General features: G+C 36.8%; 1 protein-coding gene across 3 annotated transcripts in view; it reads right to left on the minus strand.

Annotated features, from left to right (window-relative positions):
• The window catches only part of pde1ca (phosphodiesterase 1C, calmodulin-dependent a), an 85022-nt gene that overhangs the window by 42898 nt on the left and 16596 nt on the right, over positions 1-25528 (minus strand). Inside the window, exons 1-2 of one of the 3 annotated variants that reach the window (XM_067434447.1) lie at positions 17534-17829; positions 14211-14237 (exon numbers count right to left, since the gene is read on the minus strand). The exons of the other annotated variants lie outside the window; for them this stretch is intronic. Of the exons in view, the coding sequence (XP_067290548.1) occupies positions 14211-14237; positions 17534-17664 (158 nt within the window). The 5' untranslated portion in view covers positions 17665-17829. Of the gene's footprint in view, positions 1-14210; positions 14238-17533; positions 17830-25528 lie in introns of those variants that run through there. 3 annotated transcript variants of the gene reach the window in all.

Here is a 25528-nt window from a genome sequence, read left to right on the forward strand (position 1 = left end):
GTATATTTAATCGTGGGCATAGGGTACTTTTTTTTTAAATCCCTGTTTCCACCAAAGCCATCTGGTGGGTTTGCTGCAAAAAAAGCTCTTTTTATAGTTTCATCTGACCACAGAACCCGGTCCCTTTTGAAGTTCCAATCGTGTCTCACAACTAAATAAGCTGGAATTTTTTTGGGATGAGCAAGAGGATTTTTCCTGAAACCCTCCCAAACAACATGTGGTGATTTAGGTGCTGTTTGAAAAATTCCTGCTTGCATCAGAACTACAGTCTTTGGTTTTACTTATTGTAATGGATAATTAAGGGAATTTGGACTTTGTTTCCTCATTTATACTCATTTATAACTTATACTCCTGTGGATAAGGAAGTCGTGGCTGGACAGTTTCATGCTCCTAGTCACCCTGGTGTGCTAAAAATTAGATATTTTACTCATAAGAATTTATAGGGGTGCCAATAATTGTGGCCAACATGCACTGGATAAAAAATATTATTTCAGAATGTGAGTTTTCCCCAACTTTCAATTGTTTTACGTCAATGAAAAGTTCAAATTTTGTGAATGAGAGATCAAATGGATAAACAATGCAGATTTATTTTCACAGCCGCCTTTGCTTATTTTGACCAAGAATGCCAATATTAGAAGAGGCCACTGTAAATATGGGGACTTAGCTGTTATCAAAATTGCTGCCAAGTGTACTGACTTGCCTTAAAGGGACTTTGGCAACATGTCTACAGTTAGACAGATCATGGGGCTGCTCCGAGTCCATGAAAGAGTCCTGGCACCGCTGGACTGCGATTGCTATTGGCAGAAGTTCCAGAGAATGTGTCCAGTCTGGGAGGAAGAACCCTGTTCCTCTGTAACTGTGGAGACAGATGCAGCGGTGGCTTATGGGTGGCGTAGCCAATGATGCTAACAGTGGGTGAAAAGTTTAATGGCCATAACAACACACCATTTACTGCCCGTCATCACTAATTAAGACCAGAGAGGCTGGTGTGGAATTGGCTGGGATGGGGAAACTCTAAATACAGCTGCTGTTGTCTGCTGAGCAGCTGGCCAGACAGAAACAGTTGACTCTGTTGTGTCTGTTCGGTCCAGGTCACTAATGGTCTCAGTGGCTGAAGCTCTGGTGCAATGGCAACCAGAGGTTGAGAGCTAAGTGTTGACACAGCGTTTGTCATCTGGAGTCTTTCAGAAAGGTCCAGACCTCCAGAACTGCTCTCTGGGGACAGAATCAATGCCCAGTCTGATCTGATTCATTCAAATGACAGGATACAACATAATACAATTCCAGAAGTGACCCTTTGTTAAGCCCCGCCCCCTTTGGTTAATGTACCCAGCTGTAGAGAGCATCCGGAAGGTTGCTAAAGATTTGGTCAGTAACATTTTAAGGAGGGGCTTAGCGAAGGTTAAAATAATATTTGTGTGTTCCAAAAGTTTCTAAAATGTTTGCAACAATTAAACACATAGTATTTTCATATAATTACATTAGAAAAAAAGACTAAAAGCTGGTCTGACAACATGACAGAATGCAAAATTTGCTAAGGCAGGATTAGTCAGTAACATTTCAAGTCAGACCTTAGCAAAGGGTAAAATAAAAGCCTTTTATTTTATTTAAAAAATAAAATTGTAAAGGTTCCTAAAGTTTCTACAATGTTTGCAACAATTAGGATTTCAATAGACTTCCATTGGAAAAGAAGCATTGTCTGATAAAAGATGGATGACAACAGTTGCTACAATAGGATTGGTCAGTAACATTTTAAGGCGGGCTTAGCGAAGGCTCAATTAGAGGCAGCATAGATCCTCAATCCATAACTCCTCCCTTGCTATAGAAAATGATAAATGTCTGAGTTTAAGGTCAAGAGCTTTGTATTGCTGCAATTATGATTTTGATAGGTCATTATGCCACTGATTGGATATTTTCCATGCTGTAAACTCAGTTTCACAGTATGTCACTTCGCCAGCTATTCCCCTGTAGCCAGACATCTTATTTTATTTCACACTGAGGCCATCAGAGCTCTGTTGTAGAACTATGAAAATTAAAATGAGTCTCACCACTAAATGCAAATTCACTGATAGCACCTTAATAACAGAATAGATGGATGTCTATTTCCCTGTCATCTCATTTCTCGCCAGCCCAATGGCAGTACGCAGATTTGATTCAAAACAGTCATATTGACTGATTTCCAAGAGCCAAAGCAAAGTCAAACCTGGCACTGATCATCTGAAACATTTCCAAGGCTGGCAGAACACACCGAATGGTTTAAATTATGCTGAAATGAGTTTCAGTAAAACCATAAACCCTTCCCTCCCTTCTGTTTCCCAAGAAGAAGTCAAGACAAAGTGGCAGCCACAAACAAGTTCCTCCTAACAGCCAATATAATACAGCAGGTTCCCAAGGCAGAGTGGAGAGCCTGGTAAGGTTATAATAAACTAGAAAACCAGGTACAGAAGCATTCTGCTAAACTTCACCTGTAACTACAGAATATTCAGTGAGCAAGATTATATTTCACTTTGCAGGTTAAGTAAGTGCCACAGAAAACACAATAACATGGGATAACAATTGTTGGCTGGCGGAAGGGGGAGATTTTATTCACTAATACCACACATGACATTTCCCCAGAGGTTCAAAGCATCTGCATTCTGGATAAACCTCCCTCTGTATTGCCTGATTATTGACATCACATTCCTCCGGGTGGGGAATAAGTGACAGGGAGTGATGAATAATGATTTTAATTAGATTTTGTACACTTTCTGTACAAAATGTGCCAAGTTGCCACACTGCAAAAAAATTATATCCTTGAAAACATTTTTAACTATTTTCAGTTCAAATCTCATAACAATTTAGCCTTTTTTTAAGATTTACACATTTCAATTAATAGTAATCAAATTCAATGTAATAATCCTTACATATTTTAATTGAATAACTTATTAAGGATTATTCAGTTATTCTATTAAAATATTTAAGGATTATTTAATTAAATTTGATGGAATTTTACTATTAAATGAAATGTGTAAATCTTAAAAAAAAGGCTTAAAATTGTTTTTGAGTGTAGATACATTTGCTGGAGAATAAAGAGTCGATACTTTAATGCAATTGATGGGGTTTTTCTACCATTTTTTCGTCTGCCTAAAAAAACCCTAATTCTAATAACTTTAATAATGAATCACACCAATCCTCTATTAGCCACATGATTTAAGTTTAATTTCAGGTATGATGTTTATGGTTTTATATCCTTACATATAGACACTTTCCTTCAGGAAGCACCAATAATTACAATGTTTGCTCTTCTAAGCCTCATGGAAGGATTACATATAAGACAGAAAAGAATATACTTCATACCGGTGTATTAATAGTCCGCAGCTGCAAAGCCTAACAAATCCACTGTGTTTTGAGTTTCATCAACTGGCAGAGAATATCAACTTTAGAGCAAAGCTCTCCCAACATCAGAGTTAAACACCTCAGATCTCCGCATAACTGAGTGGCATTTCAATCTAAAGGTCTCTGCCAGAGACAGATAATAAAGATGCCGTTTTACTCTGTGACAGATAGACAGATGCAAGTAAAATGGTTTAAAACTAGCTCAATTATGAACAGAGTTTGACCCTGACCTCTTAATTCCTCCTTTCTTCATTCTGTTTAGTTACACAAAAATTACACACTTCACCTATAAATGAACTAAATATGAAATGAATGCGATTCTGGAAAGAATATAGATTGAAGCTGATAGTAATAACTGTTTCAAAAATCAGACTCATTCTGCTCCCACGACCCAGGCCCTCATGGAGCCCCATTGTGCACGATAGGTCAACTGCGGCCAAAGTCATCACAGCTGTGCTGATTTTATGCAGCTGAAGAGCTGTGTGAGCTTGGGCCAAAGCCAGATCTGTCTGCTCCAGGAGAAAAAAGTGTTTATCCCCTAAACAGTATTTTTGCAGTTGGAGTTGCAGTCGTTTAATCAGTATGCCCTACGGATATCTGCATGGGAATGAAGAGCAAGGTCAGAGGTCACTGGTACATCCCTTATGCAAAAGCAATGACCAGAAGCAGTGTTTTAAGAGAGTGCAAATGTTGCTGGGAGGCCTCTGGGTTTTAGTTCGCCTGAGGTGCAAACTGCTTATTTCCGTTGCTCCATTGCTTCGAACACATCTATACATCTTTTTGACAAACACAGCTCAAGTCCCAAGGTCACAACTCTATATCACAGCTCTACGGCCTCCATCCACGCAAGCTATTTTTCTGCAAGTCATTCAAACCAGCCGAAGCAGAAACTTAAACTCAAGGGACAACCTCCCGCGGTCTCTCTTGAAGCCAACAAGGAAGTGACTTAAACTGCAATTAATTGACTGGCTGCTGTAAGTCAAATCTGTATCTCCCCCATGTTAAAATGCCATGTTAAAGGGTTAGTTCACCCAAGACATGAGCCGGTTTTCGGTAATGCAATATATCATGATAATAAATATGCAGTATATTGTTATCGTGGGCACTTCAAAATAACGTAAATAATAATTTATTAACAATTCTTAAAAATGTTATAATGCACTCAAGAATACTTTGCCAATCAACCGTATAAATGCTCAACACCGCTGTATTCTGCGTCAAATGGACACACGCTCAGATGTAAATGAGAAGCACATGAACGAGTGAAGGAGACACGCTGCTGAATGAAGTGCCGCTCGATGACAGCAGAGGGCGCTGATGAACTGTAGAATGCAGCGGTTACCCCGGAAACCCCGCAAACAAAAGCAACCTCGTGAAGTTTTTAAAACAGACATTGTTTTTTTGTAATCTCAATGTTGTTCATCACAGCACCAAATTTAATACTTAAAGACTTAAAAGGCTATTTATTTTCAAACGTAAACATTTTTATGTTTTAATCTGGACTACAACATGCCCTAATGATTAGAATTTATTTGGATTATTTGTTATTGTTCAGTAAAACTTTGAGATGTACGACTTCATTAGTTAACATGTTAATTAATTATTACCAAACTGACAATGAAAAATACTTATAAAGAATGAATTATTCTAAGTAATGTTAATTTCTTAGTTACTATTGAATAACATTAAAATCAAAATAACTTTTTTAATGGACTTAAGATAAAACTAACAATGATCAGTATTTCCAAAAACATTATACTTTCTGTAACAAATGCAGCTATTGCTCAATCTTAGTTAATGCATTAAATAATTAGACTGTATTGTAATTGAATTTTTTCAGCATTGTCTTCTCTTCCGCGTTTGTTTTTAAACCTCATATAAAGAAATAAAGAATCAAACGGTCGCGACTCAGCAGATTAATTGTCAGAGTTGTAATTGCCAATGTCACGTGATTTCAGCAGTTTGCCAGTTTGACACGCGATCCGAATCAGGAATCATAACCGTTTGATTCTTTATTTGAGGAACACGGAAGAGAAGACAATGCTAAATAAAGTCGTATTTTTTGTTGTTATTTTTGGACCAAAATGTATTGTCGACGCTTCAAAAGAGTCTAACTAACCAACTGATGTCACATATGGACTACTTTGATTATGCTTTCATTACCTTCTGGACGTGAACCGCAAGTGAGCGTACACATTCAAAGGACAGAAAGCTCTCGCAGCAGGTTTATTAGGCTGCTGTCACTTTAAGACCTGACACACTGATCCATTACATGTGCTTTTTCTTTCTCAACTGTTTACGTTCACTTAAAACATAATGGACTGTATTTACATGCTATATAAGCAACATAAAATAACTAAATTTAGCACTGAGAGATGGCTTTATGTGCACACACATTTAGTGTGAGCACAAGATCTGTAGGAATGACTAAAATTATGTGTAATATGCGCAATCCCACACCATTCAAGCACCATGACATCAACAATATTCATCCAGAGCAGATAAGAGATAGCCTGACGAGCCAGACCCCCATCAAGATAAAGTTGGGTCTGGGAACTCACCGTTGGTATAGGGCTCAATCCGGGGGGTGGGATAAACTGTTGTCTTTTAAAGTCCCTCTGCACGCAATAGGATAGCGCTACAACCCACCAGAGCAACGAATAAGGTGAAGCGGAGCTAGCTAATTAAACTTTTAAAGATTAAACTTTTTCCTTATCCGATCAGCAAAACTCTGAACACATCTTCCTTTTTTAAGAATGACTTCAGTGCCGTTCTTTGTTCTTTTCTCAAAAAAAAGCTTAACTCCAAGTCTTCCAGAGTTGCAGCCAAAACCGACTCGAAAGACCACTGTTCGCCAGCTTCTTTGTTTACAAGTAGCATGCCGAACCGTCACAACCCAGCCGTCATTATGTTAAGCCCACCGACTCTATACACAATGTGACTGGCCTGACCAGAGTTTGGTTTTTCCAGCTCGCATGCAAACAGAGAGTTGCTAGACGCCCTGGCTGCAAATTAAATTAGCTGCCGATAGGTTGTGTCTAGATGAGAGAGATGAGAGAAAGAAAAAGCAAAGCTGATATCATGTATCTATTCCGTGGAAAATAAGTATTAATAATAATAATTCATTACATTTACGTAGCTCTTTTCTAGGCACACAAAGCGCTTTACATAGAAGGAGGAATCTCCTCAACCACCACCAATGTGCAGCATCCACCTGGATGATGTGACGGCAGCCATATTGCGCCAGAACGCCCACCGCACACCAGCTGATTGGTGGAGAGGAGACAGAGTGATGAAGCCAATCATTATATGGGGATTATTAGGAGGCCATGATGGACCGGGGCCAATGGGCAAATTTGGCCAGAATATGTATTGGAAGTGTTTCAGATAATTGAGTATTGATATGTATTGAAAAACACTACATTGCACTAAGTTTATTATTTTAGATGCCTTTTTAAAAGACTACAATTTAAAAATATATTATAGGCCTGTATAAAATTCAACCCGTCAAAACGGCTAGTAAGAGTGACTGACTGCATTACATGCCACTGCTGAAATCCATCTGCATTTGGCGGGTGTTAATTTCAAGAACTGCCAATCACATATCAGCATTGAAAGGTGTTTATTTTAAATTTAGCTACCACATGTGATTAGGGTAAAAACGAATATATCAGCATACTTCCCCAGTCGACACAGCAGTACATCAAAAAAGTTGTTTTGTATTACACGTTTTCTGGAATGTCATGTTTAAATATGCAAATGCAGCATTATCAAAATAAATATGCACTAATTAACATACATTTCTAGAACAGAAGTCTGAATGTTGGATAAAGCCAGGTTCAACATTATTATTATAGTAGATGGATTTTACAGAAGGTAATTTTGTCAACCAACCAAAAAACATTTTCACCATTGTAAATCATAAATCATTATACATGAACCCATAAACCCATTGTGGTATGCATGGAAATGATCACAGATAAATGTTAGTCAGCAACTGTATCCCATTTTTTGGGAGCAGGGAATGAAATCGTCGTGGGTTCAGGAGGGATTGCTCCCTGCTCTGGGAGATAAACCCAGACTCATTTCTGCTCTCCATCTCACTGCCGGCAAATTAAAGGACAGATCAGAGAAAAGCGTACCCACAATCAGCACTTCACTTTTCAACAGAACGACACATTTAATCCCCGCGAAACCCTTTGGGCACGGGACTCTTCAGGAGTGTGGAATAATATAATCAGGAAAGCCCACTCATGGTCTATAAGGGGAAGCACATAAAGATAGATGGCAAATGACAATAGCATCCATTTTGTCTCCCTGTTTTGTATTCAATTGACAAAACACACCAGTGACGGCTGCTCCCGTGGGAGGGCATTGGTGTTGTAAGGTGAAATCGCTTGTTAAATATGTCAGTTTTTGACTGGAGTAATTATCTTGTTAATTATCAGGTGTGGGGGCTACGATTCAATGACTGTGAAGCCATCAATTAACAAGCCGAAATCAGTCAGTAGAGGCATGACGAAACAAGACCTGAGGAGGAGCCGCATGCATTTAGCTAATGCAAGAAACTCACGACTGGCAAAACGCAGCACTGGATCGCCGACTGACTCAATCTTTTGAGATGTTATTGTGTAAAAAGTTTAAACGCTCGAATGCGAAAGAGAATTTTCATCTGTCAGTGCTTTCTAAATATTTATCTCTGCTTTATTCCAACTTGGCATCATTAATCGACTTCACATAGTCTATCAGAACAACATGGAGCTAAGAGACGAAAGCTGAATGCGGACAGACTGTTAGGTTCAAACCACATCAAAGCTAGTTTCCATGCCACAAAAAAAGCCAAAAAAGAAAGAGAACCTCACGAAAACGTGTAAACAAACCCCATCTGCGCAATGCTCGGTGGGTTTGAATGCCCTAGTGTTCATTACACCATGTGTGAGAAACAGATTGAAGTGCCGTCGGGCTGCAGGAGCCTGTAATGGCTGTGCTGCCTCTGACTGGGAAGCCAGTCCTAATTAGATCATCAGAAAAGGCCACACCGATGGCCGTTATACACTCCCTGGACTCAGGGGCTCAGATATCAGTTTGGGTTAAGATGCAAACAGTGGACAAAACGCTGGTGCCACTACAAACCAACCCAGAAATGACCACCAATTTTGTTAAATACTCACTATACTGCTTATTATATTAAATTTACATTTTATGATTACACACACACACACACACACACACACACACGCGCGCGCACACTACAGTTAAAAATAATTTATTTTATCAAAATACAAAACAGACTGTGAAATGTTGATAAATGTATTCCTGTGATGGCAAAGCTGAATATTACGCATCATTCCTCTAGTCTTCAGTGTCCTATGATACTTCAGAATTTATTTTAATATGCAACTACATCTAACAGTTTAATGGGGAGGTAAACCTCACCAGCCACCTTTAAAACCTAAAGAGGTCCTACTTACAACGATACTGCATGTTCACTACATAAAGAAGCTTTTTTGGAGAAAAAAAAAAAACGATTAATGTTAAAATAGTTTATGAGAATGACCAGACACGTGTCTTTTTCAGGCATAACATTAAAAAAAGTGTGAAATATAGCCAAATAACTAATAAGTATCGTCTTTTAATAAGATTATCTTAAGTTGTTTATTTTAGAGACGTTGAAGTGGCACAAACTTTCATTCCAAAACTAGCTCACACAGTCCTTAGTCACGCAGACTGACTCATTTAGTTCTGCGCTTGAACCACAATGCTGGTGTGTTACAGACCGTTAGGCAAACACTACAAAAATACAATCCCTGCAGTGCAGTGTGACAAACATTACACATGAACTACATTACACATAATTACATTTTTGCATACAAATGTAAACGTTAAAATCATTTATATGCCCACTTGTTGTTACAAACACATATTATTTTATGTCAATACACATTGATCAGGCATAACATTATTACAGGTGAATTGAGTAACACTGATTATCTCTTCTTCACAGCACCTGTTAGTGAGTGGGATATATTAGTCCACAAGTGAACATTTTGTCCAAAGTTGATGTGTTAGAAGCAAAAATGAGCAACCGAGTTTGACAAGGGAAAAATTCAGAGTCAGATCATCTCCAAAACTGCAGCTCTTGTGGGATGTTTGGTTTCCAGAGGTATCTATCAAAAGTGGTCCAAGGAAGGAACAGTGGTGAACCGGTGACAGGGTCATAGATGGCCAAGGTTCATTGATGCACATGGGGAGCGAAGGCTGGCCTATGCAGTCTGATCAAACAGATGAGCTACTGGAGCTCAAATTGCTCAAGAGGTTAATGCTGGTCCTGATAGAAAGGTGTCAATACACAGTGCATCGCAGTTTGTTGTGTTTGGGACTGCATAACTGCAGACCAGTCAGGGTGCCCATGTTGACCACTGTCCACTGCCGAAAGCACCAACAGTGGGCACGTGAGCATCAGAACTGGACCACCAAGCAATGGAAGAAGGTGGCCTGGTATGATGAATCACATTTTCTTTTACATCACGTGGATGGCCGGATGCGTGTGCGCTGCTTACGTGGGGAACACATGGCACCAGGATGCACTAAGTTACAAGCCGGCGGAGACAGTGTAATGCTTTGGGCAACATTCTGCTGGGAAACCTTGGGTGCCAGCCATGTGGATGTTACTTTGACACGTACCACTTACCTAAGCTACCTAAGCATTGTACCCACCAATCGAGCATCTGTGGGATTGTGCTGAACAAACAAGATCCACATCTCAACTTACAGGACTTAAAGGAAATGCTGCTAACATCTTGGTGCCAGATACCACAGTACACCTTTAGGAGTCTAGTTGATTCCATGTCTCTAGTGGTGTGAATAGCTGTGCATTTTTGTTGAATAAAAAAAGAGTACCTTAGACTCCCACATTTTGTGTTCTTCAGAAAAGAAATTAAAAACATATGTTGAACAAATGATGGCAAAAAAATCTACCAAAAAAGTTTGGTAAATCTACTATTTACTCTATTCCAGTGTGGGCAAGAGATGCATTTAAACATGCAGGAATCTCTCATGACTTAACAGAGATCACCAGGAGACATAAATCCTGTGATGGAAAGGAGTGATGGTGATAATTGCATCAAATTAAACAGCTGCCACAAACAACCCAGCCAGTGCCGTGTTTTGCCTGAGAAAACGTCACTCTTCCCATGCCTGCATATATTTATACACGCATACACAAGGAAAGAAATTAGGACAATGCTGATTTAAGCTGATTCTTATCAAATATTCTCACTCAATCTTCTGGTTACAAAACAGTTCACACTGGAGCTTATTATGACCAACAGTCCCCAACGTATCTAGTAAGAGATTGTTAGACGGACATAACGTTTTTTTATTTGTCATTTATGGGGTTATCTGAAATAAATTATACCTCAATAATTAAAAAGTAATAATAATTAAATAAATAAAGTTAATTTTATTGATAATAATAACTAATAATATATTTAAATAATAATAGTCTCTACCAACATTTGTATAAAAATGTCAGAAAAGTATGTGCTGATTATTTCACAAACATGATGAAAAATACAAATTCTGCTCATGATTATCTAGTTGCTATAAGGGTATGTGGTTGTGCTGAAACTAGGTAAAACATAAAACAAATGTGAAAAAGAGATAAAAATGCCACATGCTCAGATGTACAGTGATATATGATCTGATGTCTGAACAACTCGTGACCTTTCACCTTGATGGACTCATAAAGCATAACTCCCTCAAGCCCTATTCAAACACACACACACACACACACACACACTCACACTCACACACACACACACACACACACACACACACACACGCGCGCGCGCGCGCGCGCACATGTCGTGTTTCCATGTTTTATGGGGACTTTCCATAGGCGTAATGGATTTCATATTGTACAAACTGTACATCCTATCCCCCTTACACTGCCCCTGCCCCTAAACCTACCCATCACAGGAAACATTCTGCATTTTTACTTTCTCAAAAAAACTCCTTCTGTGCGATTTATAAGATGGTTTCCTCATGGGGACCTAAAAATGTCCCCACAAGGATAAGGATTTCGGATATTGCCATCTTTGTGGGGACATTTTGTCCCCATAACGTGGGGATTACCAGGTCGCGCGCACACACACACACACACACACACACACAAAATCATTGACATCTCCAGCACTAACCCGCCAAACCAAACCATCAAAGCCTGACAAACACAGACATTTTCATACACAAACACAGTGAGACACATCTCAGACACAGTGAGAAGGGCAGGACAGGCATCTGCTGCTGGCTGTTTATGTCTGTCTGTGTGTGTGTGTGTGTGTGTGTGTGTGTGTGTGTGTGTGTGTGTGTGTGTGTGTGTGTGTGTGTGTGTGTGTGTGTGTGTGTGTGTGTGTGTGTGTGTGTGCGTGCATGTATGTGTGGGTGTGGGTAGCCTGTGTGTGTGTGTGTGTGTGTGTGTGTGTGTGTGCGTGCATGTATGTGTGGGTGTGGGTAGCCTGGTAAACCCTACGTTACGGGGACAAAATGTCCCCACAAAGATGGCAATATCTGAAATCTTTGTCCTTGTGGGGACATTTTTTGGTCCGCATGAGAAAAACATCTTATAAATCATACTAAGTGATGTTTTTTGAAAATGTAAAAATTCAGAATTTTTCCTGTGAGGGGTAGGTTTAGGGGCAGGGGCAGGGTAAGCGGATAAAACATGGAGTGGACCACAGTGTACTGTGGAGCTTACAGAGACTTCCACAATCAGCTGTTATGTCTTGGTTGATTGTTTGTATTATTCTATATTTTATTTGTTATTCATTTTTTGTTATTTTTTCGCTTTTCCATCGTTGCACTTTGAGATTATTTGGAATGAAAAGTGCATTATAAATAAAATCTATCATTATTATTATTAAAATACGCCTATGGAAAGTCCCCATAAAACATGGAAACACAACATAGAGACATAGAGAGAGAGAGAGAGAGAGAGAGAGAGAGAGAGAGAGAGAGAGAGAGAGAGAGAGAGAGAGAGAGAGAGAGAGAGAGAGAGAGAGAGAGAGAGAGAGAGAGAGAGAGAGAGAGAATGCAGTCTCACAGTTATTACTACATTAGTCTCTGCCTGATGTCAAAGGACTGTGTAGCTCTTGTTGCACTGTGTTTGAGTGCGCTCACATACACATAAACACACCTACACTGATATACACAGACAGACTGCAGGGTCAAAATATCGCAAGTCTTTCCCTTACAAAAAGTACCATGATATAGTTAAGGTATCAAAGGGTAATGTCATGGCACTGATTAAAATGTATGTATTGTGTTATTTATAAGGAACTAAAAAGAAAATGTTGAACATGATAAACATGGGTCGCACTTTAGATTAGGGTCCAATTCTATTAACTTATTATTTACTACTACCTCAATAAACTCCTAATTACAGCTTATTAATAGTTAGTGAAGTAGTTGTTATGTTTAGGTATTGGGTAAAGGATGTAGAATATGGTCATGCAGAATAAGGCTTTGTGACCCTGAATCACAAAACCAGTCATAAGTCGCATGGATATATTTGTGGCTATAGCCAATAGTAAATTGCATGGGTCAAAATTATCGATTTTTCCAAAAATCAATAGGATATTAAGTAAAGATCATATTCCATAAAGATATTTTATAAATTTCCTACCATAAATATATACAAAATGTATTATTAGTTGTAATATGCATTTGCTAAGGACTTCATTTGGACAACTTTAAAGGGGATTTTCTCAATATTTGATATGTACTATTTTGCACCCTCAGATTACAGTTTTTCATAGTTGTATCTCCGTCAAATATTGCCCTATAAATATTTTTAAAATACTATATAATAATTAATAATTACTAATAAACAGCAAATATACTTGTAATATGCATGCTAGTTAATGACCAAAATATATGTCCAAAAAAACAAACACCAAAAATGACCAGCTCATTTAAAATCGCCCTGGAAGAGTTCCTACGCTTAAGTTGATTTAAGAAGATTAAAAAAAAAATCTTGCTCATCTGTCTGCAAACTCTGATCGACGTGTACAACCTTTTTGGAGACAGAGCAGTTTGGCGATTGGTGAGCTGAGGGACTGACGGCAGATCTGAAGGAAAACCACTTCAAATCCTCATTATGAGTCCTAATCATAAATACAGTGCATGTTCAACAGTTTAAAGAAATAAAAGAATGAGTTAAACTGTTTTACATCTGATATAGCACAAGTATACATAGTAAAAACACAAGCATGTTTCTCTTTAGACATAGCACATTGGTGAAACCATATTTTTATGGATATAATAATGTCATATGGGTTTTCGGACATGTATCAGTGTAGATATTTTTGGAGTACTATGAAAATATTTTGGTATGGTGCAAAAGTGCATAGTATTATTATCTAATACCTTCATTGTGGTTCTGCCACAGTAAATATTGTGTTCTTCTCATATGCTAATGCACAACTGCACTCCATTCACTTGTGGAAATAAAAAGAAAACTGCTGTTATTTCTTACTGACAACCAGTAATTAAACACAATGCCAATACCCTGTTCTGTTTTTGGGCTCTGTTTTTAGCACAAACCACATCAGAAAACTGTGACCAGACTGGCATACAACAGATGTGGATCTGCTGACCTGAAACAGACTCATACACACCTGGTTTCTGATTACAGACAATTTCTAGCATGGAAAAAACCCATCAGTTTATACAAATAGTTTGCAAACAATTTTATTGGCTTATTTTCCCAGCTCGTGATTCACATTGAGATGATGAGATTTGTCGTATTCACAAAGTCAGAGTGAATATCTTACCTCTGTGACGTCTTCTTATATTTTCTCCTGAAACAAAAAATATGGACATTTCAGTTCAGGTAAATGCAAATTCAATTCAGCACATAACGCCCCTTGGGCTAGTTGTCACTAATGGATATTTCTCAGCAACTATAAGGTTTTGTGTCAAAAGTACAAATACATAAACATGTGTTTTATCTTAAAGTCCCCCTGTAGTCAATCATTTTATCCCTTAAAACTCATCTTTGATCACCAAAATTACATATTTAAAGGTTTTTTTCCTGTGACAAAATTTAATGTAACTCAACTCTACACCCATGCTTCATTTACGCAGATTCATGAATATGCAAATTAGTCCCGCCCCTACTCACTCACACATGCTCAGAAATACAGTCAGCCAACTTACTGAGCCAGCACGTTGACATGATTGGTTACAAGATAGTTTGAGACGTCAGAAACACCAGCGATTTCAAACCATGTTTTTGGTTCACTGCAGTTTCAAAGAGAAAATACTCAGCATGGTGTTGACTATGAATGAATTTGCACATGGTTTGTCTAAAAGCATATTAATAACACCACATAAACATATAAACGACATTAAAACTTGATATTCACCACAGGGGGTCTTTAAAACAAGATATTTAATAAATCAAATTAAATATTAAATGATAGCACTTGTCCACCGCTATAGCAATAATATAATAAACACAATAAAATCACACTTCATTAAAGCCAGGTCAAGTTTTCACATGTATTTTATGTGTTGTAATTTTGTAATTTTTTTAATTAGTTAATTGTTTCTCTCTTCAATTTTTGCTGAAGATCCATTAAATATATTTTAAATATGTTGTAGATTGCTTTTTTTGTTTTTGTTTTATTGCACGGCATTTCATATTTCAAAGAAGCTAGACTATATCTTCTCAAATCAGTGTCAATAAGCAGCCGGTTCCCATTGTGACACAATTTACTCCATGTATTCTATCCAACTTCATACAAAACAATCAGTGAACTAACTTTTTCCTGGGTAATAACATTGAAAATGTTTAGTTTGTTGTCATCTTTAATGCATGGGTCTGTTTAAAAATGTCATTTTAAAAATAATCCTGACATATTCACTGAGTGCTACCACGTCACAGTCTACCATGTTTCATTTCATATACTATATAATCAGTAAATATTCTGAAATTATAAGATTTTTTGAGGTTAAGATTAAAAAAATACTCTACTCTACATTGTTTTTTTATTTAGGCGTCCATGACGTTTGTGCACAAAAGGAAAACAATGACCCTTTTTATGATGGACATCTGAACATTTGGTCATCTAAATCCAGTTACTTCATGAATGCTCGCTCTGTCTTGCACGTAGAGAGGAAATGCCACTTCATTTAAAGCAGCTTTTGGTCAAATATCTCAACTGCAGCTGCTCTCAAGTCCCATGAAGATGGACATTCTGATTGGTCAACCTAGATACTGATGACGACATCACCTTCAGTTCGTTCTGAATGCATACGAATGTGCAGCGACCTTTAACCTTTACCCTCAGCTTCCTGTCATCCATCTTATATTCTTCATTCATCATCATCCTCAAAACCTCTCTCTTAGCTCTAACCGCGAAGAGCGCCTGCCTTTATTACAACCTTAAACTTTTATAGGTGTGTGTTTTTCTCGGTATCCAATGGTGTCGACATGGGTCTCATTTCCCTTTGAGCCGCCAAGGGTACAATTAAATTCTTAATAAGCTCAATAAAGCGGGCTTAAAAGGGAAATAAAGCTGAAAACAGAACGAATTAGCTTTCCTCCGGTTCAATTCCGCCCCGCACAACGCCCTGCTCTTGACCAGTGCCGTTATGACAATGTTGACGGCCCTTGTTTCAGGACAAATAACAGCTGTCTGGTTTCCCCATCTGGGTCCAGAGACCCCGGGCGACTCCACTGTCACGGTGAACGCAGTTGTCATAAATCTAAAACGAATCCTGGAAGATATTTTGCTTTTTAGAACCGGGATTAGCATTCAGCGGCTTAATGTGGAATGACACAGCGAGGGATTAGATCAATCCCTCCAACGGCAAACAATAAAATCCCTTTGTGATAACATACACGGTCATTACTGTTCAAATCAATTCAGAATAAGCACTTTTTTTTACTTGCAATAAATGAGACCGTGGTAGGAATTAAGTCGCACATGCAAATTTCTCATGCTGTGCTATCATGGCACTTAATTGGGAGACTCTGGCGTACAATCAGATATATTTTTCTGCAACATTAGCACCTGAACTTCACAACATCAGTTTGTTTAAATGAGAACTCTTGAATTTTGAAAGAAAAAAAGCAACTTTTAGATGTTTCTGCATAGTCTATTTAGTTGATTCTGTGGTATATTCAAACATTACATTGGCCTTCTGTAATTCCTCTACAAATATGTGAACTTTGCAAATATTTAGTTTTAATATGCTAGATCCATTTGAAGTCTAGTTTTTAAACAAACGCACTCGAAATGTTGATCAACTGTTGAAACGCTTTTAATGGAAGAGGCTGCTTTTGTGTCTGGGAACCGAGCCACACATGAAGGGGATGTTTGTATTGAAAGTGACCCGTTAACCCTGACCTTTTCACAAATATGCCGACATCACATTATACGCCATCTACTGCAAATCACACAATAAAAACATGAAAAGTACCATTAAAAGTTAATAAAATCAGTATAACTTCCAATAATTGTATTAATAAATAGTTGTATTATTCATAATAGCTTGTTCTGTATAATTAATTAATTTACTTAATGCTCAATTTTTTTTGTTTATTTTTAATTTTGATTAAATTATTTATTATATTTTATTAATTGAAATGATCATATTTAATATTCAAACTATATTAATTTACTCTTTGTAATTATTCAATACTATTTTTATTTAAACTTTTATTTATTAAAATATACCTTATTTTAATGAATGTACTTCATATTACTATAAAATATTACCATTATTATTGTTTATTTTTTATTATTTTTATTCTCCATATTATTTTAATCTTTGCAATGCATTATATTCTTATTTAATTTACTGAATGTGAGAAATAATAATTATTGACATTATTTATGTAAATACTATTTTAATATAATGTATCTCATTAATTCTTAATTTATTAGCAATTATGAATTACAATTATATTTAATATTCAAACAATTTCTTGTTGCACCTAACAAGAAAAATATTCCATTATTAAAATGCACTTTTATACTTAATATTCCTATTATTATTGTTCTATTTTTATGCGTTTTAGTAAAATTCAGATACATAAGCATCTTGCTCACTCATGCAGAGAAATAAAGTATGAAACTCTACTCACAGTCCTCGCAGTCTGAGCCAGATCTTCTCAATCTGATCCGGCTGTAGGTACTTCAGAGAGTTGTTCTCGAAATCCTCAATCTCTTTGGTGGGTGATTCCATGTCAAAAAAGTCGACCAGGCAAAACGACATGAACGAGTTTGTATCTGGACAGCACGGACTCAGAGGCAGTTTGTAGAGCAAACGGCAGCAGCAGCAGACGCAGAGTCTGTCACAGAGACAGCTGTAGCACGTCCCTCATCCTGTTTCTCTCTCTCTCTCTCTCTCTCTCTCTCTCTCTCTCTCTCTCTCTCTCTCTCTCTCTCTCTCTCTCTCTCTCTCTGGTTGTGGGCTTGTGTCACTAGTTCTGGTCAGGTGTACAGAGAGAAGCGCGTATGGCAGCACTGCAGGGGGCCGCTCTCTCCCCCTCATGAATATAAGGCAGTGGAGAGGAAGAGGAAGAGGAGGAGGAGGAGGGGAGGGGAGGGGAGTGGAGTGGATTAAACAACTGCTGTTGATCTCTGTATCAGAGTCTCAGCTGTGTGCAGCAACACACACAAATAAGGAATATAACCAATGAAATGGAAGCATGGATTGTTGCACTGTCAACAATGCCACTGACAGTGGAGAAACATATAGGACAGGAGGGAGAAAAAAGGGATAAGAAGCTGGATTACTAGGAGGAGAGGATGCCTCTGCTGTATAAAGAATGTGTTTGAGACAGTAGCTTGGTTTCCATTACAGATTTGTGCCAAAAATTTGCAATATTTTCAAAATGTAGATGAAAAAACTATTGCCAAATTATGGCGTTTCTATTAACATTATAATGCAACTAGAATATGACTAAATGTCTTTCTTTTTTTATTGCCAGAAAAACTAACTCATGCAAGCATAAAAACTTTTATGCAATATATTAATTTTTTGTGCAAAATTGACATTTTTCCATTGGGCGTATTTTCAATTTGCAACTTCAATTCGCGCAATTTGAAAGGTAATGGAAATGCAACGAGAGGCTTTGACTTATATAGTATGTAAAACAAGAGAAAAAAGGTAGTATTAATAATTAAATATTTTTATACCATGGTCTGTCAGAATCATAGACTGTATAAAACAATGGACATTTTTTAATTTTGGCTGTCGCCGTCTTGGCAGCGCGTCACCGTGCGCACTCACGGATTACTGAAAATGGGCAAAGAGGCGGGATGTGGGTGGACGAACAGATAGCAGACAAAAGGCAATAGTGACTGCAGCAGCAATCCACCTGTCACTCAAGTGGCCACGCCCTTAATTATGCAGAACTTTTAGGTTAAACGGATAAGTTATAAAAAATATTCACCCCCTCACAGTTTTCATGAAGGGCAAACAAGACCAAAATCATTTTTTGTACCAGGCAGTAAAACAAATATTCTGCTGTAAAGTTGGGCATTTTAACAGTCTATGGAATTAACTCCGCTTTGGAGCCTGTCTCTAGCGGTCATTTGATGAATTGCAGTCACTTCCATGTTGGGTTGAAGAGAGACTGGAAGGTTGCCGCTTGGTCTGAATACTCAAATCTGATTGTCTGGAAGGTATGCAATAAAACCGTCCAACAAACTCACAGCTTTATTGTTAATAGAGAAAGATGCTGAATAGACCCAGGTAACTCAAACTCTCTCCCTCTCAACAATGAATTCAAATAGATGCTATTCATTCAAAATAAATGTAATCTTATTCACTCTTATGATTTGAATTCACATCCAAGTTGTGCATTAAAATCTTTTAATGCACAGCTTGCCGTGGATTATCCCTTTCTTATATAAGAGTACAATGTACAGTACAATGTTCTTACTTATATAAGAACACACTATTAACACTATGAAATGTCAATGGTTATATTGTGTAATCACTTGTTGTACTGCATTACACTCTTTAATGCAAAATCATTATTTACACTATTTTCTTACATAAAACATGTTCTTACTGACAAATCAAACCTTTTCCAAAAACATTTATGCCTGTCTCTGAAAGCACTTACTCAACTAGCTTTATTTTACAACCCCTTCTTCAACCACTTGGATAATAAAGACCATTTTTCATCATCCAATCAATTTACCATGGATAAAATCAAGTCGCACCCTACATTTTCTTGTTGAATATCCTGCTTCACATCACAATGTGTCAAATCAGTGAAATAAAATAGGCTGCAAAATGCAATTTCATGCTGACTTTAAAGGTAAAACCAAGAATAGAATGATAAAAGTCTTTTTTGGGTCAATTAAAGTCAAGTAGAATTAGCTAAAAACATTTACTCTTTTTGCAGTGTATTCATGGCAATGTAATATGTATATTGGAGTATTGGAGTAACCCCAAAATACAGTGAAACCGTCGCACATTCTGTATAAAAATATCTGTCCACCATAAGGCGCAATGAGAAACATAAAAACCACACTGCATTAAACAAACAGAGGCAGCGCTGGCTCATAAATGTCACTGTGCGTAAAACAGCAGATGGTTAGCATAGAGATTGTATCTCTGACTAAATACCGTCTACGGCTTGACGTGAAAATACAAATGATATCATCATAAAACAACAAATGAAAACACAATGGGCTGGCACAACAGAGATGGGGCCGACACAACCCACTCAGTTAAATCAAGACAGCCTCAATATCCAACTGAGCTTTAGACTAAAGCACCATTAGATCGAATCGCTTCGGTGGTGGTTATCCACACTCCATTAGCATCTGACACTCAAAAGAACATCTGCTCTGTTTGGATTCTTCTTTGATGCAGATGTGGACAATTAATTATTATAGTGATAAAAAAAAAGTGTAGAAGGAAACGACACATTCTTTGTCGTTTGAGCTGTGGGCAGTTTGAAGTGCGCTATATAGACCAGAATGACTCGGATCAATGAGACTGAACAAGACGTGAAACTCTGTAGTGAAGGACGTCAGGTGAGAAATAGCAGGTGTTGAGACATGAGCGAGAGGGGAAAGGTGTAGGTGGAAGAGATGTGTGACCAAGATGATGACCATTGAATTCAGCATGGGATTCTGTGGCAATACTGTATTTGGTGATCACAGGGAATCAGCTGAAATAAGATCCGTCCCGAGCTGTGAATAATTCCATTAACACATCGAGGCTTGAGCCAAATACTTCTATACGGCACATTACACTGGAACAAACCCTACAACAGATTCAGCACACAGACTGTTCTTTATGTTTTGACAATCATGCAGATTAACATATATGATTTTTGTCATGAGAAATGGTGTTCCCAACCTAATGAAAATTATTACATTTTCATCTCACAAAAAGCCCACAGATGCTTTTGATAACCACTAAAAATAATTCTGACTCATCCGTCAAAATATACATTAAAGCACTTACAATGGAAACCAAGCAGGTAAGCATGCATTTTAATCCTGACGGTTTGAAAACATAAGACCACACAAAAATAAATAAAGTCATCTAATCCAGCTGGGATTACTTTTTTATGTCAATGAATGTCTGGTTATGCATTATCAACATGTTAAATTTACATTTTATAGTTAGATTTTTTTAAAAATAAAACACATTTATAAAACACATTTAATATGTATGCACACTATTCTCATCCACTTCCATTTTTCATACTATTTTGTAATGTCCAAATATCCTCTTGCGACCCAGGAATAGACTTTTGTCCTCTGTAGTGGGAGTTATATTTTTAGTAAATTTTTCTGACAATGTATGTCACAGTTTTAAGGCTGGATGTCCTTTTCAGAAATACTTTGGTATTTGGAAGATTCACAATGACAACTGCCTCTAATTCTGTCATAAATCAAAATCTCAGGAAAATGGTATGGGGTTTTAAATCAAAAACTGAATTACTGTTACGAAACAGGAAATCAATTTCACGTCGACTTAAGAGAACACCAGTACATAAAGCATGTTTATCATTTTGGGGACACAACAAGTGAAAGAAATTATATTTCAATATTCCTATGAAATATTGGATATTATTATGAAAATATTGCCAATTACTACTACCATTACTACACTTCTTTTTTTCATTACATGTTGCCATAGGAAAATATGCAAATATATAGTGTATAGATACATTGCATATAATGGAAAAACATGTCCATTTTACACATATATTGCATAAAGCAGAATTATATTATAATTATATCTTTCATAACATAGTTGAGAATCATCTTTATACGAAGTTTGGTATAAAAAATCCTAAAACCTAAAACTCCATTAAAAAATCCATTCATGTCCATTCCTGTCTTTTTTTAAATTATTGAATCCTGGTGTCGCCTACAGAGGAAATATTTTCAAAAACTGTATTTGTCCATTTTTTCTTATGCTCTAAACAATGTAATTGACATGGAAAAATATACATTATATTCATATACATATACAATATAAATTCACGAAACTTTTGTTCTCAGGAAAATACTGATATCACCTAGAACACTTTTTGTCTGTGCACATTTACTGAATACATATGTGTGCCATATTTAATCTCTGATAGGAGCACAACTGGTTTACATTTAAATAAACTATTTTCCCTACAACTCATAATTACGGTAATTATCAGAACAGATGCTGTGTTAAGATTTGAGTTGCTATTTGTACAGCATGTCAAGAGGGAACTTAAGTACAGGTTTAATGTGACACGTCTGCATGATCCTCTTAGTTCTTTAATCAAAGGAAGTTTAGACAAAGGAAGTTAAATATAATATTAATAACAGGCGATTGCACAATGATTATAATCAGTGTCCAGCTATAGGTCAAATTAACAATACTACAAGATTCTTCCACTCTAACAAACATCAGTGCACATTCACACACACAAAAAATACTTTACAAGGTCATAAAAATGAGAAAAGAGCCAGATAATGGCAGATGTAAGCATTATAAATGAAATAACACTGTGAAACTTGTGCTCAATGTCCTGGACGGAGCAATGAAACAAGCTGTAATGTCAAATTATATTAAAACGGTTCATCATAAAAGCTCAAACTTGCCATGTTCATTCCTGTGTGGATATCTGGATCAGCAAAATCTCTCTCAGCAATTTTTACAAGAATGTTTCACTCAAAAATTAATATTCCACCATTATCAATCAATCAATCAATCAATCAATCAATCAATCAATCAATCAATCAATCAATCAATCAATCAATCAATCAATCAACTTTATTTATATAGCGCTTTTACAATCACGATTGTGTCAAAGCAGCTTCACAGTGTCAAACAGGATAATATTGCATCAAAATTAGATTTGGCTGTACAGTCGTTCTGGAGAAAACAGTGATGTTATCAGCTTATTTTAATTTATCATATAGCGTGCGACAATGTTGGCAGATCCGTATTATAGTTTGTAGAATTAATTAAAACCTAATTCATACATTTTATCTGTATAGCTAGTTGAACAACTTTGATCATAATTTTAGTGTCCCCAACTGAGCAAGCCAAGCCAAAGGTGACAGTGGCAAGGAACCAAATAAACCTTGGGAGAAACCAGACTCAGTCGGGGTGCCAGTTCTCCTCTGGCCTATTAACACAGCGTGTATGATTATTATTCTGGCAACCTTACAGGTCAGAAATGATATTGATAATTATTTATTCAAAACTTCAGGGTATCACGGAAGAGATGGGTTTATTTAGGATTGTGCGTCGATTACACAAGAGTATGAATACATGAAAGATCGGAATTATTGCGCCGGAGACAGGTTTTTGAGCTTACTACTATTTACTTACTACTATTTGTGTAATTTCAAACCTGTATGCTGTTTTTTATTCAGGACAATTTTTAAGAGTCAAAAATCGTCTGACATTTGTAACAGAGGCCAGCTAGTAGTCACTGTGCGAGAAAACCTCACTCCTCTGACCTCCTTGTTAGAGTGTCCAACTCATGCCGACGGACCCGGGTTAGAGAACGCTTGGAGTGGGCGGTTTGAACGGGAGGGCATTGGTGCCGTGACCCGGATGGGAGTGAGGTTTAAGGGGGTGAGTGTAACAGATGTCAGCTAGTAGTAACTATGTGAGTAAACCTCACTCCTCTGACCTCAAGAGACTTTCTAGCGACTGACGCTGGAGGTTTCAGTCTAAAGCGTCCGACTCTCATGTCGTGGACCCGGTTTCGAGTCCCGCTTGGAGCAGGCGGTTCGAACAGGAGGGGTTACACATACATAACAAAAAAACTATAATGTTTATTCCACAAAATATCTATTGTGTCTAAATGAATAAAAACACACAAAAAATCCAATTATTAATGTTAAATGTTCAAATTCCTTTACTTGTAGCATTACAATGTACAATATTAATGTTTACAGTAAAAATAAACATTAATTTGCTAAAGATTACATTGATCAGTGTTGTTATTAATGCTTTTAGTGTTATTAACTTTAAGTGAGTTAGACGATGGCAAAGATAATCTAAATGTACAAATTGAGGAAATTACTGTCCAACATTAAAGTATCGACTGATAGTGATAAATAATAATAATAATAATAATAATAATAATAATAATAATAATAATAATAAATAAAAACTCTAATATAAGCCAATATATTAGACTGACACTGTACTGACACTGTACTGATATATTGTCCATCCATAATTATCTGATAATTACGTAAATGCTCATTTTATCAAAATAGCTTGTATAACAACTAAGTGCAAGTCACATGTCCTCCTTTCATGAAACTTTCATGATGTTTTTGATGTTTGAAAGCTTCTTGTCACTATGAACTGTAGTTGAGCTTCAAAAATTTACAAATAATTAATAAACAACATTAGAGTGAGTAAAAATTAAAAGAATGTTAATTTTTGAGTGAAGTATTCCTAAAGGTTAAGGAGAGAAACTACACTTTCCTTAAGTATGCGCTGTTAAGGGTGTTTGGATGTTGTGATCTGGAGTTTGCACTTTTTTAATCAGTGTTGGGCAAAACACGCATAAAAGCATGACTGCACAGAATTATTCAAATCTGACCTTCCCAAAGCAAATATTCAGGTAGAAAGCAAACAGCAACAGCACCAGACATGAATATTTAACAGACAACAAAAATGAAAACCTCTGAGGGGAGATAAACAGAATGCAGTGCGTTCTTCAACAAGCTGGAGTGGGCGGAACTACAGGGAAGAAATCATCGGAGAGATCGGCCTGACATGTAAACAAATCAATGGCATTTATTGCTCAACATGTTAAGAATTCTGTAATTGAAATTTTATCGATTTCATCATTCCATTCACTTAATTCTTTTAACAAGAATATAATGGTATAAATAAGAATGAAGTGAGCGGGAGAGAGGGAGAGCAAAAGAAATGAAGTATATCTGCATTATTAATTAACATTGCTGGCATATCTAATCATGCAGTCATTGGTCTGCCTGTGTAGATTGATGACCTACCGGAATATTCCCTGTTCATTAAAAAAATTATTCAAATTGTTCTGTGACTAAAACCAAGTAGCACATTTTTGTACTGTATACACCTATTCATGACGTATTTGATAAGAATTGCAAAATAAACAAGAATACATATAAACTGAAAATAAAACAAACAAAAAAAAAAATTTCCTCCTTCCTCCTCCCTTTTTCCTTTTTTTCCTATTTTATATATATATGAAAATAGGAAAAAAAGGGGGAAAAAAAAGAAAAAAAAAGAAAAAAAAATGTATATATATATATATATATATATATATATATATATATATATATATATATATATATATATATATATATATATATATATATAATACACACACACACATACACACACACACTGATCATGCATTACATTATGAACACTGAAGGGTGAATTGAATAACATTGATTTTCTCTTCATTACGGCAACTGTTAGTGGGCAAGGATTTGAGCGAGCTTGACAAGGGCCAAATTGTTATGGCTAGACGACTGGGTAAGAACATCTCCAAAACTGCAGCTCTTGTGGTGTGTTCCCGGTCTGCACTGGTCAGTATCTATCAAAAGTGGTCCAAGGAAGGAACAGTGGTGAACTGGTGACAGGGTCATGGGCGGCC

This window comes from Pseudorasbora parva, chromosome 24, assembly GCF_024679245.1.
Source record: "Pseudorasbora parva isolate DD20220531a chromosome 24, ASM2467924v1, whole genome shotgun sequence".
In the NCBI taxonomy this organism is placed as follows: Eukaryota; Metazoa; Chordata; class Actinopteri; order Cypriniformes; family Gobionidae; genus Pseudorasbora; species Pseudorasbora parva.